General features: G+C 37.5%; 1 protein-coding gene and 3 non-coding genes across 4 annotated transcripts; 3 read left to right on the top strand and 1 right to left on the bottom strand.

Annotated features, from left to right (window-relative positions):
- Positions 1–623: 623 nt before the first annotated feature.
- On the bottom strand, positions 624–9,001 carry lysmd2 (LysM, putative peptidoglycan-binding, domain containing 2). Its single transcript, XM_065265081.2, has 3 exons — positions 8,500–9,001; positions 7,616–7,950; positions 624–1,170 (listed from the first exon to the last, which is right to left on the bottom strand). The coding sequence occupies exons 1-3, from the start codon at positions 8,743–8,745 to the stop codon at positions 1,122–1,124; spliced, it is 630 nt and encodes a 209-aa protein (XP_065121153.1). The 5' UTR covers positions 8,746–9,001; the 3' UTR covers positions 624–1,121.
- Positions 9,002–14,789: 5,788 nt separating this feature from the next.
- trnaq-uug (transfer RNA glutamine (anticodon UUG)) lies at positions 14,790–14,861 on the top strand. The gene has a single exon. It is a non-coding gene; the product is annotated as a tRNA-Gln (tRNA).
- A 519-nt stretch (positions 14,862–15,380) lies between these two features.
- Positions 15,381–15,452, top strand: trnaq-uug (transfer RNA glutamine (anticodon UUG)). Its single transcript has one exon. It is a non-coding gene; the product is annotated as a tRNA-Gln (tRNA).
- A 246-nt stretch (positions 15,453–15,698) lies between these two features.
- On the top strand, positions 15,699–15,770 carry trnaq-uug (transfer RNA glutamine (anticodon UUG)). The gene has a single exon. It is a non-coding gene; the product is annotated as a tRNA-Gln (tRNA).
- Positions 15,771–16,455: the final 685 nt, after the last annotated feature.

The following is a 16,455-nucleotide window of genomic DNA, read 5'->3' as shown; positions in this document are numbered from 1 at the left end:
GCCACCATACCAGAATTAGATTAGTTGTTTTTGCAATGTTTTCGTTTCTGTTTCTTTAATAGAATACATCCAGAAAATACAGGAAATGTGTATATAGTATTAACAACTGTATAAAAATGTAAACTGATGTGTTTTTGGGTAAAAAACTCCCCTTCCCCTTCTCCAGGATCTCTTAAAACTAAATAAAATTAAATCTAATTTATAGTCTTTTTACTTCATTCTGCTCAAAATCGCTCAAGATGTGTTTAGTGCCAAAAGAGGTTACACTAAACACCGACTATGGCTAAAGAAGACATTTAGTCTAGAAAATGTATAATTTTTTTGTACATATTTTCTGTTTGTATCTTAATAAAATAGATTGAAAAATAAATATTGATGGACATTAAAACTCCTTAAACAACAAGTCTGGTGGTGGCGGCTTAAGACTTTTGCACAGTACTGTATATCTGATAATATCCACGCAGAATATTGAAGCATTTTCATCAGGGCTGCCCAAATTATTTCTCATGGGATGGTTATTTAACAGATCCTTACTGCTTGCGTTTCTATGGTGACACACAGAGGCATGATATTATAAATTTAACACTTTTTTGCAAATCTGATGAAAGAGTAGACGCTCATGATCATCTTATAGAAGCATTTATTCTTCATAACCCAAAAACAGCACAGTAAAACATTATTAAACCCCAACACACACACACAAAAGCACACAACATTCACGCCAACAGATTATGCATCCCTTTCAATCCCACACAAAGCTTTTAATATAGGCAAATGAAACAAAGATAAATTAAAAACAAAACAAGAGTCTGGGCTTGTACGTTACGGAGTATTGCAGTATTTCACATAAACAGCGACAGTGTGAAGACATTTATTATAAGTCTATATTTTGTATTCTACATGTGGAGTGTTGTTGTCTGAACAGATAAACCCTGCTGCTATATTGTCATGTGAAATTACTGCTAAAAATCTGAATTAAAATTGCTATAATACTGCTGAAAAAGGCAATGGCGAACCCTCAGCACAAGAGTATGATCCTGTGTCACAGTTCAGGTGATACACGAGTATAAAAGAAGGAGAAGAAAAAAAATGAGGATGAAGGGTCACTCCTGAAGAATCCATCAGATTTCCTGATATGATGAGATTGATTGTGTTGTGTCGTCATCTTCCCTGAAATTAAACACACAAACACAAATGGACTTACATTACACACATAATGAATAATTAATGTTTAAGAAATGAAGATGGAAAGACTTTGATTTATTTGTGATCTATTTGCAATAGCTATATAAGGTCTAATGCACTTATTTATGAACTTTATTTAAAAGCATTACTAATCACAGTATTTATTATCGCCATCATTATTTGACTATTGCCAAATTAACTTTCGAAGTTAGAATTGCACTCAAGAACTTCATGTTTATCCCAATTGCATTAACTGAATAAAACATGACACATTTTTAGGTCAAGTCTCATTTTTCGCTGCCCCAAATACATAATAGGTTTAATATACTGTGCTTTGGCCTTTATCTGTCGTGCACACTTACTGGGTGCAGCATGCAAGCACACTTTAAAGGGTTAGTTACCCATAAATGAAAATTCTGACATTATTTTCTTATCCACGTGTTGTTGTAAATCTGTATGAATTTCTTATTTCTGATGAACACTTCTGATTGACTTCCATATAATTTTTTCCTACTATGGAAGTTATTGTGATAAGTGATGAAGAAGATATTTTGAAAAAATTATTGTAAGCACACGGTACCCACTGAATACCATTGTATTTGTTTTTTTTTACTATGGAAGTCAATGGTTACAATCAACTGTGTGTTTACAGTGATTTATCAAAATCTCTTCTGTTGTGTTTATCAGAAAAAACAGGTTTACAACAATTTTTTTTTATTTTTTGGGTGAACTATCCCTTTAAGTATACAAGATGTGTGTCAGGACAGACTCTGTACACTCTAAGGAGAGTAAGGGGGCATGCACACCAAAGCTTTTTTATGCGGCTGAAAACGCCCGGTGATCACAGGTCAAAACTTAAAATAGGTAAATGAATTGCCTTGCAAAACCACATTGTTGTTCAAGCTGCATTATTTTTTGTATGTGTGTGTGGGCACTGACGTGGGCCTGTTTGACTTCCTGCGTTTCCCACACATGCAAATTCATTTTAAATTCAATTCTTCTATTGAGTTGTTGGATGTACAGTACAGTTTGTGTGAGCAGTTCAACATTAAACAGAGCAAATATGAGAATTCCCTTTACACACAAGTTGTAATAGTATTGATCTGCAACTGCATGTAAAGGAAATTGTTGTTGTAATTCTTATTAAAATAAGTTTGAGAAAAGTGTGTGCCTGAAATGAAATGAACAAAAATATTTGCGTACAATTGATGTTGCAATGCACTTTGTATCTTAATAAAGGAGCATTTTTATCCCCATAAATATTATTTTAAAATTGTATATTATTTTAAATATCTGGGGCCTTTTTTATTTCATTTTGGTGGCATGCTTTGTTGTCCTGAGCCCAGGTATTTTGTGACACCGGTGTGTCCTGAGTATTTGTTACTTCCTGTATAGAGCATCATGATTTATTAAACAGATGTGTGCTCCACATGTACAGTATCTCTTACAACACACCACTGCTGCCGGAACAGACATTTTGAATATGGTTTTATCTTCAGTACTTTTTATATAATAAAGAAACGCCAGTACCAACACATTAAAGGAAATGCAAAACTGCCATCAAACAGCAAATGGAAAAATGTGCTCCAAATTGTTCTTGGAAAATGTTACAAATAGGCCATTTGGACAAAATAAATCAACCAGTGACACACACACACACACACACACACACACACACAAAATAACAGCTTATCATAATTTAGAGAAATATAAGAATTACATATAAAGTTTACCCCATCATATACTCATCCTAATGTTAATCAAAACCTGTAAATGCTTTGTTCTCTGTGAAACATTAAAGTTTTGTGTCTTCTCTTTTGTTGGCCTACATTCAAATATGTAACACCCAATGGCAGAAACTTGTCTCATGATAATAATTTAAATTGAACACACAGAGATATGCTGCATAACGTCCTGTCTGCTAAAGAGACCTCAGTATGTTTAGACTGACTGTGATGCACCAGGATTGCATGATGAGTTACAAAGGTTTGATTTATTAGTGATTTGGCTTGTTGCTCACTCAAACAGTATGACTTAAGAAGACATATATAACTGAATCGATTATAAAAGCAAGACTTTTATTTTTGCCCCCATTTTTTATGAGCTGAACTCAAAGATCTAAGACTTTTTCTATACACAAATAAAACAATTTCTCTCAAATATTGTTCACAAATCTGTCTAAATCTGTGTTAGTGAGCACTTCTCCTTTGCCAATAATCCATTCACCTCACAGATGTGGCATATCAAGATGCTGATAAGACAGCACGATTACAGCACAGGTGTGCCTTAGGCTGGCCACAATAAAAAGCCACTGTAAAATGTGCAGCTTTATCACACAGCTCAATGCTACAGATGTCGCAATTTTAAGTGAGTGTGCAGTTGGCATGCTGACAGCAGGAATGTCCACCAGAGCTGTTTGAATTGAATGTTCATTTCTCTACCATAAGCCAAAGGCATCTCAGAGACTTTAGGAGTACATCCAACCGGCCTCGCAACCGCAGACCACGTGTAACCACACCAGCCTTGGACCTCCACATCCAGCATCTTCACCTCCAAGGTCATCCACCTGGACAACTGCTGCAACAATCGGTTTGCATAAACAAAGAATTTCTGCACAAACTGTCAGAAACCTTTTCAGGTTAATCCTCCTAGGGGTCTTGACCTGACTGCACTTTGCATTTGTAAATGACTTGAGTGGGCAAACGCTTACATTTTTACACCATCTGGCATTTTGAAGAGGTTTTCTCTTGGCGGATGAATCACGGTTTTCACTGTAAAGGGCAGATGGCAGACAGCGTGCATGGCATTGTGTGGGTGAGCGGTTTGCTGATGTCAACGTTGTAGATCGAGTGGCCCATGGTTGCGGTGGGGTTATGGTATGGGCAGCTGTATGTTATTGGCTTTTTATTGCATGGCACAGAGCATGTATGAGATGTTCTGGATCGGTGTATACAACAGCATGTTCCAGTTCCTGCCAATACCCAGCAACTTCGCACACCCATTGAAGGATTGTACCAACATTCTACAGGCCACAATCAACAACATGATCCACTGCGTGAGGCAAATGGTGGTAACGCCATATACTGACTGGTTTTCTGACCCCCAATACAGCAAAACTGCGTATTTTAGGGTGGCCTTTTATTGTGGCACCTGTGCAATAATCATGCTGTCTAATCAGCATCTTGATATGCCAAATCTGTGAGGTGGATGGATTATTGACAAAGGAGAAATGCTCACTACCACAAATTTAGACAGGTTTGGGAAAAATATTTGAGAGAAATAAACTAGGGATGCACCGAATATTCGGCCACCGAAAGACTTTTATTGCCGAAACAATACGGCCGAAATGTTGTGATGACGCAAACAGAAACCGCGACCTGCACGTGCTTGTCTTAAGCAACAAGTATGCGGTGTGAATGTATTTAACTGCAAAAAGGTGCTAAAGTGAGCAGTTGTCTGTACGCACAGAGGCACATGTGGTTGAATGGGTCCGGTCCAGACGTGGTCATCACAGTAAGTACGCCCTTCAAAGATCAGAACTCTTGGTGTGTAAACTTAAGAGAGAGTCAAGCAAATGTGTCTCATACTGTATAGTCCATTAACATACATTTGCCGAATAAAGCAAAGAAAAACAACGTAACGTTTTTATGCTGCGCTGTTTGGGATTCGCCCTCAGCGTTTTAAGTTAAGATTTAAGTCCCCTCAATAGTGCACACACGAGTGAGACGTGAACATAAAATCTTTCTATTATTGAAAGGACACATATAAACAAAATTATCTCCACAGCATTCTTTTTATAATAAAAACATTTGTTTATATCTTAAGTGTTTGTATAGATTACAGTCAGAAACCAGTCTCTGCTTATTTGGTCTTAAAGAGACAGTAACCTCAATTAACCTCAATAAGTTTGTGTCATTAATGTTAATCAAACAACCCAAGACAACGAGAAAATCACTTCCGTAGCTCTAAAAATAATAATATATTTATTTTATACAAAGACAGTGTTATGACTCATTTAATTCGATTTCTGTACCTAATGCTAATGTTAGCCCTTATTAATGTGCAACTTTGTTCTTTTTTATAAATGTTTGCAATTTTTTTATTTGTAATTAGATTTTCCCCACCCCCTTTTTGTTGATCTGAAAAATAATCCAATCCGTGCCTCAAAAACTGAAATGTGATCCGAACTGTGAGTTTTGTGATCCGTCACACACCCTTAGTAAAGTTAGTACACAGTGATAGCCATAAATGCATTTGTACTAATAATTGGCATAATAATTTATTTCGGTGTTTCGGTTTTTCGGCCTTGGTTTCCTCTTTTTCGGTTTTGGCCAAGAATATTCATTTCGGTGCATCCCTCAAATAAACCTTTTGTGTACATTGAAAAAGTCTTAGATCTTTGAGTTCAGCTCATAACAAAATGGGGCAAAAACAAAGTGTTGTGTTTATAATTTTGTTCAGTGTATAACTGGAAATTAGAAAGTATTTACAGAGTACAGAGTATTGTTTATAATGAAGCTTACTGTAGGTTACTATATGCTAAAAAAAAATTATTATTCTTTTGTGCTCTAGAGTAGAAAGAAAATAAGTTGTTTCCACATAAGGGTGAGTAAATGTCAGATTTTTTTGCTATTCTTACTAGCTATTCCTTTAACTAGGCTTGGGTATAGGGTATCGATTGGAACCGTGACTAGCTATGCGATTTTCCCGGAATAGTTCAAAAGTTTACATTTTGATTCCTAGTTTCGATTCACAGTCCGCCGGCGCCTACTGGAAAAAGAAACGGCTGAACACCAACGAAGAAGCGTTTACCGGAAGTGATGGCATAACCGAGTGAGAGAAACATTGATAGCGTTTGTCGGCGGTCCAAAGCATGGCTTCACTTTTCTAAACAAAATGAAACCATGGCAAAAGCAACATTTGTGGCAAGATTAGTTAGCAAGCTCATTTAAAATATCCTAAACCTTTTTGACCCTGCCTCTTAAAAGAATCGGAGAATCTTTAGGAACCAGAATCAAAACAAGGAATTGAAATCAGAATCGTTCAAATTCAAACGATACTCAACCCTACCTTTAACCAGTCAGATGTCCTACTAGTTTAGTAACCCTGAGCCTCATTTCTTCTAACCTTGTGAATCTCATAGTCTTTGGCCAGAGATACTCATAGCATAACAGTTAGGCAGGTTACAGCCTGTTTGTTTTTTACTGCAGTAAAAGATGTGCCAACATGCAGCATTTCTTCTGTGTGTAAGCCTGACATCACACCTCCAGCTCCACACACTGACTGACTTTACCAGTTTCACTATGAGAAATCACTGTTGGCTATGTGTCTGCAAAATATGTCACAAACACATTTCATATTCCTCATGTGTGTGAGTGACTAAATAAAAGACCAGATATATATTGCAGTCTCATTCACAAGACGATGTGTCACTTACAATCTGACACACACACACACACACACACACACACACACACACACACACACACACACACACACACACACGCACGCACACACACACACACACTGACTCAGCTGATATAAAAACTGCAGTGAGTCAGTGAAAATGATGGACAGATTTCAATTTCTTTCCACAGATCTGCAAACTGTACCCTCAGCCATACTCTGTTCTAAAACCTAGTGTGCTGCCTATCTAGAAAACATTTTACAGCATCAGGGGTTTTGGTAGAGAGAAAGCTTATACTGCTTTTTAATATAGCCTTTAATCTAGCCATATTTAAGGCAGCATGACATGTATCCACCACAGGATGCATTGTGACAAATAGGCATGGGCCGGTATGATAACCTTTAGCCACGTTTTCACGGTGTTGCGGTATTGCCATTGCAAGACTTAAATGTGTTATTTTCAAATGCCAGGTAAAAATAAAGCCTTTAAATTATAATATGCTTTCAAAAAATACATAATATTTTCATAATGTATTTTAAACGTAAACATCAAATCAATCACATGACTTAATGAATTTTGTATAAACACAGCTCATAACTTGGAGACAGTATCACAGAACATTTTAGTGGTTTTGAAACCTTGACTGTTTAAAACCTCGGTATACCTTGAAACCGGTAACCGGCCCATGCCTAGTGACAAACTTAAAATAAAAAGCATAATCAGCGTAAGACTGTGCATGGAAATGCAGTCAGTCATAAGTAAAACCCTACTAATATTTTTCAAGAGTACTGTGCGTATTGAAAGGTTTGTTAAAACATCTTGGTATTCAGTGATGAATATTTAGTGCTTTAATTCATCTTGATTCTGTCGGCCATCTTGTTTGCGTGTTTCCCCACAGAATTTGTCACAATGCATTCTGGGATTACCTTATTCATTAAATATTGGCATGCTAGAAAAAAGTATGCTAGAAGTTAACAATAGGCGTGAGGATAGAGATCATCACATAACACTCTCTCAGTGTACCTGTCATTATCCTCATTCAGTTTGCGGGCAGCTTGTTTGGACTGTTTGATCTGTAAGTCCAGTCGGTGTAAGTAGTCTTTAGCGGACAGCTCATCAGCGTGCACCGGCCGGGTGTTGGGCTCTGGGCCGACCGGGTCTGGTGGAGGGGATGGTGCGTCCACATCCTGACTAACACATGGCGACTCCTGTGACGCGTGTTCCTCGCTGTCCGGGGACTCCAGAGACAGTCCGTTAAAGAGGGAACGTTTTTCAGATTTAACAGGAATATTGAGAGTGTTACGCAGAAATATGCAGTCACTGCTGAAGAGTTTATTTACACGTTTGATCTGTTCCATCTGAGGAAAAAGGAGAAATTAAAATATTAGTTTTTTATTTTGTATTAAACAGAGTTTGTCTATCTACGCATGTTCTGTTTGCTCACTCACTACTATTTGCATTCATAACAGTTAGCCAAGTTAATGTTTACTTAGAAAGGTAAAAACAAAAGATGTGATTTTCTTACACTTCATCAATGTTAGTCTGTACAGCCAGTAATAGGTGGATACAGTGTTTCTACAAATAAACAATACACTGTATCGAGATGACTTTGCTGTCTGTATTTTGTGTGCTTTGTGTGTTTTTATTAAGGCAACACAACCCAACGCCACCAACAACTACGTCGATGTATTGTACACGTATATGACGTCCAAAATGCTGCACAATGATGATTTACGAGCCCTGACGCCTAGGCAGATGTCTAGATAGGCAGCTCTGTAGGTTTTGAGATACAGCCTACTTCACACCACGTTCACAGAGCATTTATGATGCCTAAAAATGTACCTTGACTAATAATAGCCTATTAATATTGCCTACGTGTGTGTTTAATATATTGGTGTATGTCTTACCGTAACGCCGTATTTGAGCGCGATGCCCTGCAGCGTGTCACCATCCGTTACCCGGTGCTCTACGTAGGTCTCACTTAGCGGCGCGGTGACGCTCGCTGTGCTCCCGTAGGAGCGCGTCTTCGTGCGGGCCAAACTCTGCGATAATTCACTGTCCGACTCCGAACCACACAGGGATCTAGGGAACAAGGGCTGTCCGTACCGTACGCCTCCTCCATCATCCCGCAGCACCGGAGAAAACTCCGCCATCTTCAATCTGTTATTATTAGAGCCGCCGTGATGCGCGCGCCTTGCTACTGAATCACTCGTTACTCACGCGATTAAATCGCGCATGCTTTTAGCGTTGCACAACGCGCAGACTTTTTTAGCAAGTAAAGGCCGTTTTAGTGAGGGAAAACTGGTAATATGAGTAATTTTCCACGCGCCATTGTCGTTACCTCGGACCTGAAACCTGACCCATGCGCAACTCATTTGACGAGACGCCCCATCTATGGCTAGCGCGTCGCGTTTTGGACGTTGTGGATGTAATTTCACGTTTCAGCCAATCAGATACTTGCGTGAAGCGCGACACAGCTACAAACAAGCGACGTCAGCAACCAGTCGACCAATCAATGGCTTTGTTTTTATGTGAGCGTTTAGTGTGGCCGTTTCTCAATCCGAAGGCTGCAGCCTTCGGGGGTCGCATATATAGGCTGCATACGTCATCAAGCCAGGTTAATTTAAGTTATTTGGGCATTACATTTACAAGTCATGAGCATATTACAACAATTTACGATTAACTTTGAATAATAGTCAACTTTATAATGGTTAATATTTAGAAATAAGAAGTCTTGATGACGTATGCAGCCTACTAATGCGACCTCCGGAGGCTGCAGCCGGCCTGTCTGTCAGCTAGCGTTGTGTATGTGAAGCCAGATACGAAAAAACTTGAAAGCGCTGAAAGAATATAATTTGTTGGATATATTATATAGGGTAAATAAATAAATGGCACATGGTCATCATTACAAGCTCAATATCAAAAGGTGTGTCCTCTGAATAAAATCTAAATAACCAAAACAGAGTAATGATGGATTGTTTTTCTTTATTTAAAGGTTTGTTTAGTTTAGAAGGGAACTGTGAGCTATTTGATTGACACTCAAAACTACAGCTGTTCATTTACACAAGCTTAAGAGAAATGTAACACATTATTGTCACCAAACAAACAACACTCAAATCATTCTGATGACATTAGTGGAGGATGAAGCAAACATACCAAATTAATTGTACTGATTTAATAGGGTTTAAAATAAAGAAATGCATTGAATGTCACAACCCCCATCTCTTGTGAACCCAAAGTGGTGCATCAGAGACCATTATGGGTCTGCCAAATGTCCAGTACAATGATGGATTCAATTTGGGCTTCTGATTGGTTATTTAATTTAATTGAGTGAGTTTAGTCACATGGTCAAGAAGGAAGAAAAGATGAATGTAACAGATGACCTGACCTGACCCTTGAGTTCTCTTTATGCTCTTCTGTTTTATCTGAACTCTTGGGTTATGAAGTCATTAGGCCAAGCTTCCTGCTTTTTCTCTTTCATTGTCCGCACTTTTTTCTTATTCTTCATTTATAATAATAATTTATAATAAGCATAATAAAAAAGTAAACCTCCATTATGGTAGCCCTCGCTCACAAAAAAAGTCGAAGACCCCTGATTTAATATATACCCAATTTAAACAAATAGTTTTACATCCCATTGGAACAAAAACTTTGTTTATTGTTTCTGTTTCAGACCTGTAGCCTAAACATAACATAACGGGTTTGAAAAGGTTAAAATAAAAAATATGTATATCTTCAAAAATAACTTTATAAAATAAACTTGTATTTAGCATATATTTAAAATATATTTTGGCCAAAAATACATGGGTTGCAATTGCATGTTATGTTAATATATGAAGTTTAAAACTAAATATATTTTCAAATTCAATAATATTAAGCTTTAATTTCTACAAAATGTATTTAGCATATATTTTGGCCAGAGAAATTTGTTTTTTTGCATTATTAAACATGCATCTATATTGTAATTTTTTTACCATAACCCTCAGGTTAGTAGTCTGTTGTTATTAAACTTTTCTCTTACATATGATTAGCTACAATATAGTCTAGCATTGTTCTTCCAGATATTTTGTTATTGTAAACTTGCTTATTTATAACAAAAAGGTGGTAAATGCACTTCAATGCTCATACAGCATAACCCACTTTAGTAAAAGCAGCGTACAAGATGCTAAATGCTGATGGTGTTGCCTGAACATCTTAAAGGAGCATTTCACCCGTAGAAACATTAATCTTTATTGAACGTGTGTCATATTTGTAGTCGAAATGTAACATACATTTAGAATTTGGTGCCTATTTGACCGAGAAAAGGTGTTTGTAGTCTCAACAAAGATTTTGTACTTAAATAAATGTTGATTTTTACATCATTGGAAGAAGGAAGTGCAACACTGAAATCTGTATTTCTCCTGTCTCAGCGGCAACTGAGGAAATGATGCATGACCATTCAAAAACATGAATGGGGTTCTAACTATACAAAGCTTAATGCAAATGGGTGAAGTGTCCCTTTAACAGTTTGTATATTCTGACACAGGTCCCAGGTCTCTCTCGTGTTTTGAACAAGGAGAGTGAGGTCACAAAAAATGAGAAAATTAAGATATTCTTTGCAAATAAGCAAAAAATATTGAGGGGGTGGGATTTTTCCTTTCTTTTTTTACCATTGATTTGTTTCTCGTAAATGGTGTAGCCCACACGTGACCTGGTTTTAAGAAAAGGAAGCAGGTGTCCATGGTTTGTTGAATTGTGGTCGCACAGTTTCAGTTTTATTAGAGAAGAACTAGATTCAATAGAGAAGAATAGAAACCATTGCATAAATAAACCATTGCAGTGTTGATCAAAACTTGCTTACAAAAACCTTTATGCTCAAAATGTTTCATGTAAAGTTGCACTTACACAACGCACTACAAATAAAACTGAAATTTGAAAGCATACTTATATATGTACATTGAATAAATGGAACTTTGCTTTATATAGAAATGAGTGCAAAGAGTTAAACTCTATAATAGTTTATTTGCAGTACAGCATTTGTCTAAACAGGAGACATGTACATAATCCTCTCCCCTGTTTAATCTGATTCAATTCTCATTTGGAGATCTTCTCTGCCCCCTACAGGAATCTATCGGAACTGCATGTACGCACAATAGACTTTATCCAAAAAAGACAGAAATGGACATTGTCCCTCCAGTGTTATGGACTATACAACATCTAAAACTTATTTCATACAGCATTTTCCACTTTGTATAATAATTATAAACTCATATGGTACTTAAATAATGGCGCTCAGTTTAAAGCTATTTAGTGTAACAAAATTTTCAGTGTTAAAAAGTTTACCAACGCAGAGCAAAACAAATTAAATCAGCTTGTCTTTCATTTCGTCCTTGCTTAAGAGCTGTATTGGAGTTTAGATGAATACTACAAATGTCATGAAAACTAGAGGGACGCCAGGCCTTATCAGGAGCAGCTGGTGTTGTTACCTAACACTCTCAGCAAACAATAGACCTGATGCTCTCTACCTTACAGTCTTTAAAACACAGAACAGAATGACTGAATTAATCTGCATCATGTACTGTTTGTTTAGGGTCACTTGAATAATGTTTCCATAATGTCATTAGTGCATCATTCCTGTTAATATTGGAGCACTCAAAAACAACCACTCATATATTTTCTAACAGAAACGAGCATATGGGAGAGGGCGTGTGGGCTAATGCTTATTCAACTTAATATTACATTCATTGCATTGCAGGGTTGCCAGATGTGCATATAACAAAACTAGCCCAAAAATCATTGGCTACATTAATTTATTTGATTGACATACAGTGAATGATTTTATTCATCTAAAGTGGAAATGCATATTATTAGTATTTACAAGATTTCTAAACTAGATTACTAATGCAGTCTTTGCATTATGGTTGCCAGATGATCCAGATGGTGGTGTTGATGTTCTGATCTCTCAGTTTCAATAGATGTTTTTTTGTTTACTGTACTTCAGATAAATACATTAATAGCAAATCTCTCTTCTTCTCCTGGTGTCATGAGGTTTAATACTTGAGGTTTGTTCAAGCTCTCATGTTAGCAATAATGAAGGACAGATGGTGTAAAGAACAAATGAATGGAAATGTCAAGGCTTGTGTAACCATGGGCAACGAGTGTTAGTGAGGTCATAGTGGTCCGACGGAGGTACGAGATGTTCTTACGGCAGGTGTTCAAGGGTAGTGTTATTATTCATCTGTACAGGCTCCTTTCTCATGTATTGTCACACTGATGATGACAAAAACGCTGATTCATTTATATTTATGAAGTGTAAAGAAGAAAACTCATCTGAGCGCTATTAAATACAGGATATCAGGGTGGCCGGTAGGTCAGGGGTCTTTTCCGTTGGACATCAAATAGGTGCTACTTGGCTTTTTAACATTGGATTGAATTGAATTTTAATCCTATGCATTATTTGTGTGTTGGAAGTGGGGCACCTGTCTGTCCTTCAGGTTTCATCTGATTATCAAACTTCAAAGATCATGACCATCACACACATGTTTGTCAAGTCCTTTTAGGAGCATGTCTGCAGTCAGATGAATAGCTTCTTATTTACACATGTTTGTTAAAATTAAGACAAACAATAAATCATATATTCCACACACATAAATATAGGTCAACAGCATCAGATGAGCTCTGTAATCAGTCCAGATCCACTCCAGGTGTTTACTCCGACCTCTACAAAAATCCTCTGTTTCTCATTCCAGCTGAGGTTGCGTCCCAATTTGCGTACCGAGACTGAGGTCACACTAGACATTTGGTTCCATTGACTTCCATTCATTTGCGTGACAAACAACGGCCCATAAACCATAAGTCATTAATTCCTTATGAAGACTCGCAAAAGGGGATTCATGAGGTTACGACTTTCTGCAAATGCGTTTTTAAGCGTTGGATCAGTTGAAAATGTTAAAGATGCAATTTGTATAATCCGCGCCGCTAGTTGGCGCCAGATCAAATCAATAACAATGACGTAGATTAATGATGCTCTGAAGCAGCGTGGACTGATGGGATTTGTTGTCTTTAACTCAAACGCTGATGGCCACCAATCAGAGGGGAATGAGAAATCATGTTACACATGAGGTAAAGTAATCAAGTTTTATAAATATTGTGTTTGATGACATCATTTTTTTCATTATGTAAGGTTTCATGTAATGTTCAAAATGCAATTGTTAGTCATAGATGTCACAGTATTAGTCCAATACGATGGTTTGTTAACACAGCACAGAATTAAGTGTTCAGATGAACAAACTTACCATAAAAAAAGCTAGTGGCCCGACAGACGCTATTACTGCATTTGTCCACGACACTGTTGTCATGTGGTTTTTACGTCAGTAAAGGTGGTAACAAAGGGTAACGTAGATATTAACGTCATTTACAGGTGACTGCACTGCCCCGTGTCACTGTTTGGGCAGCAATTTTCTCATAATTTACAAGTAGTTGAAAACATTATAGATATTGTAAGTAATCAGCTGGGCAAAATATATAACACCGGACTAGTGGTTTTTGGATATTTTACTGAAAATATCTTACAAATTGTACCTTTAACTGGTGCAACTTCACTGCATGCAATATGCTGATCGGAAGTGTTGTATTTCAGTGTATTCCAATTAAAACACTGTGTGTGGGTGAAAATTATTAATCCTTTGATGTTTAAATCAGGGGTCACTAATCCTGGTCCTGGAGGGTTTAGCTCCAACCCCACTCAAACACACCTGAAGCACCTTAATTAGCTGCTTCAGGTGTGTTTGGTTGGAGCTAAACTCTGCAGAGACACCGGTCCTCCAGGACCAGGATTGGTGACCACTGGTTTAAATGATTCTCACACAATGAACCTTTCTGTCACACAGTAGATGAATTCAATTTGGCTCCATGGTGTCATGTTAAGCATTCCACACTTTAACTTTTTTCTTATTTCATAGTGTATTGGTTGGAAGTTTCCAAGTTTGGGTCAAGCAGTACACTTTTGCATGCAAGCCTGTGCAGGGCTGATTGTGGCTTTGGAAAAACCAAGCCACCTCATTAAATGATTCTCATATAACAAACCTTTCTGTCACCCAGTTGATGGCTTCATGGTGTATTGTTTAACACTCCACAATTTTACTTTTTAACAATATTTTTCATATTTTTTTGGATGGAACTTTCCAAGTTTGGGTCAAGCAGTGCCTTTTTTCATGCAGGTTCCATGGTGTAATGGTTAGCACTCTGGACTTTGAATCCAGTGATCCGAGTTCAAATCTCGGTGGAACCTTTGTTGTTGGCAAAAGCCTCTGCAGGGCTCATTGTGGCTTTGGAAAAACCAAGCCACCTCATTAAATGATTCTCATACAACAAACCTTTCTGTCACCCAGTTGATGACTTCAATTTGGCTTCATGGTGTATTGTTTAACACTCCACACTTTAACTTTTTTCTTATTTCATAGTGTATTGGTTGGAATTTCCAAGTTTGGGTCAAGCAGTGCTCTTTTGATCTACGGTTCCCTGGTGTAATGGTTAGCAATATGGACTTTGAATCCAGTGATCCGAGTTCAAATCTCGGTGGAACCTTTGCTGTTGGCAAAAGCCTGTGCAGGGCTCATTGTGGCTTTGGAAAAGCCAACCCACCTCATTAAACGATTCTCACAAAACGAAACAAACTTTCTGTCACCCAGTAGATGGCTTCATGGTGTATTGTTTAACACTCCACAATTTTACTTTTTAACAATATTTTTCATATTTTTTTTGAATGGTACTTTCCAAGTTTGTGTCAAGCAGTACTCTTTTGCCTGTTGGTTTCATGGTGTAATGGTTAGCACTCTGGACTTTGAATCCAGTGATCCGAGTTCAAATCTCGGTGGAACCTTTGTTGTTGGCAAAAGCCTGTGCAGAGTTAATTGTGTCTCTGGAATTGATGTATTGGAAAAACCAAGCCACCTCATTAAATGATTCTCATACAACAAACCTTTATGTCACCCAGTTGATGACTTCAATTTGGCTTCATGGTCTCATATTTAACACTCCACAATTTAACTTCTTTAACAATATTTTTCATAGTGTTTTTTTTGTTGGAACTTTGCAAGTTTGGGTGAAGCAGTGCTTTTTACATGCAGGTTCCATGGTGTAATGGTTAGCACTCTGGACTTTGAATCCAGTAATCCGAGTTCAAATCTCGGTGGAACCTTTGCTATTGGCAAAAGCCTGTGCAGGATCATTGTGGCTTTGGAAAAGCCAACCCACCTCATTAAACGATTCTCACACAACGAAACAAACCTTTCTGTCAGCCATTATATGGCTTCATGGTGTATTGTTTAACACTCCACAATTTTACTTTTTAACAATATTTTTCATATTTTTTTGGATGGAACTTTCCAAGTTTGGGTCAAGCAGTGCCTTTTTTCATGCAGGTTCCATGTTGTAATATTTAGCACTCTGGACTTTGAATCCGGTGATCCGAGTTCAAATCTCGGTGGAACCTTTATTGTTTGCAAAAGCCTGTGCAGGGCTCATTGTGGCTTTGGAAAAGCCAACCCACCTCATTAAACCATTCTCACACAACGAAACAAACCTTTCTGTCACCCAGTAGATGGCTTCATGATGTCATGCTTAACACTCCACAATTTTACTTTTTAACAATATTTTTCATATATTTTTTTGGATGGAACTTTCCAAGTTTGGGTCAAGCAATGGTGTAATGGTTAGCACTCTGGACTTTTAATCCAGTGATCTGAGTTCAAATCTCGGTGGAACCTTTGTTGTTGGCAAAAGCCTGTGCAGGGCTGATTGTGGCTTTGGAAAAACCAAGCCACCTCCTTAAATGATTCTCACACAACGAAACAAACCTTTGTTTCACCCAGTAGATGGCTTCA

The sequence above is a fragment of the Paramisgurnus dabryanus genome, chromosome 9 (genome assembly GCF_030506205.2).
Source record: "Paramisgurnus dabryanus chromosome 9, PD_genome_1.1, whole genome shotgun sequence".
Lineage (NCBI taxonomy): Eukaryota > Metazoa > Chordata > Actinopteri > Cypriniformes > Cobitidae > Paramisgurnus > Paramisgurnus dabryanus.
Note: the sequence above shows the minus strand (reverse complement) of the source record. Positions and strands in the feature narration are given on the sequence as shown.

What these genes read in the sequence shown, in the direction of transcription:
- lysmd2 (XM_065265081.2), bottom strand. Translation starts at nt 8,745, where the DNA reads ATGGCGGAGTTTTCTCCGGTGCTGCGGGATGATGGAGGAGGCGTACGG. An exon ending in CGCTCAAATACGGCGTTACG is followed by an intron (nt 7,951 to 8,499) that starts GTAAGACATACA and finishes CTTTTTCCTCAG; the next exon opens with ATGGAACAGATCAAACGTGT. An exon ending in CTGAATGAGGATAATGACAG is followed by an intron (nt 1,171 to 7,615) that starts GTACACTGAGAG and finishes GTTTAATTTCAG; the next exon opens with GGAAGATGACGACACAACAC.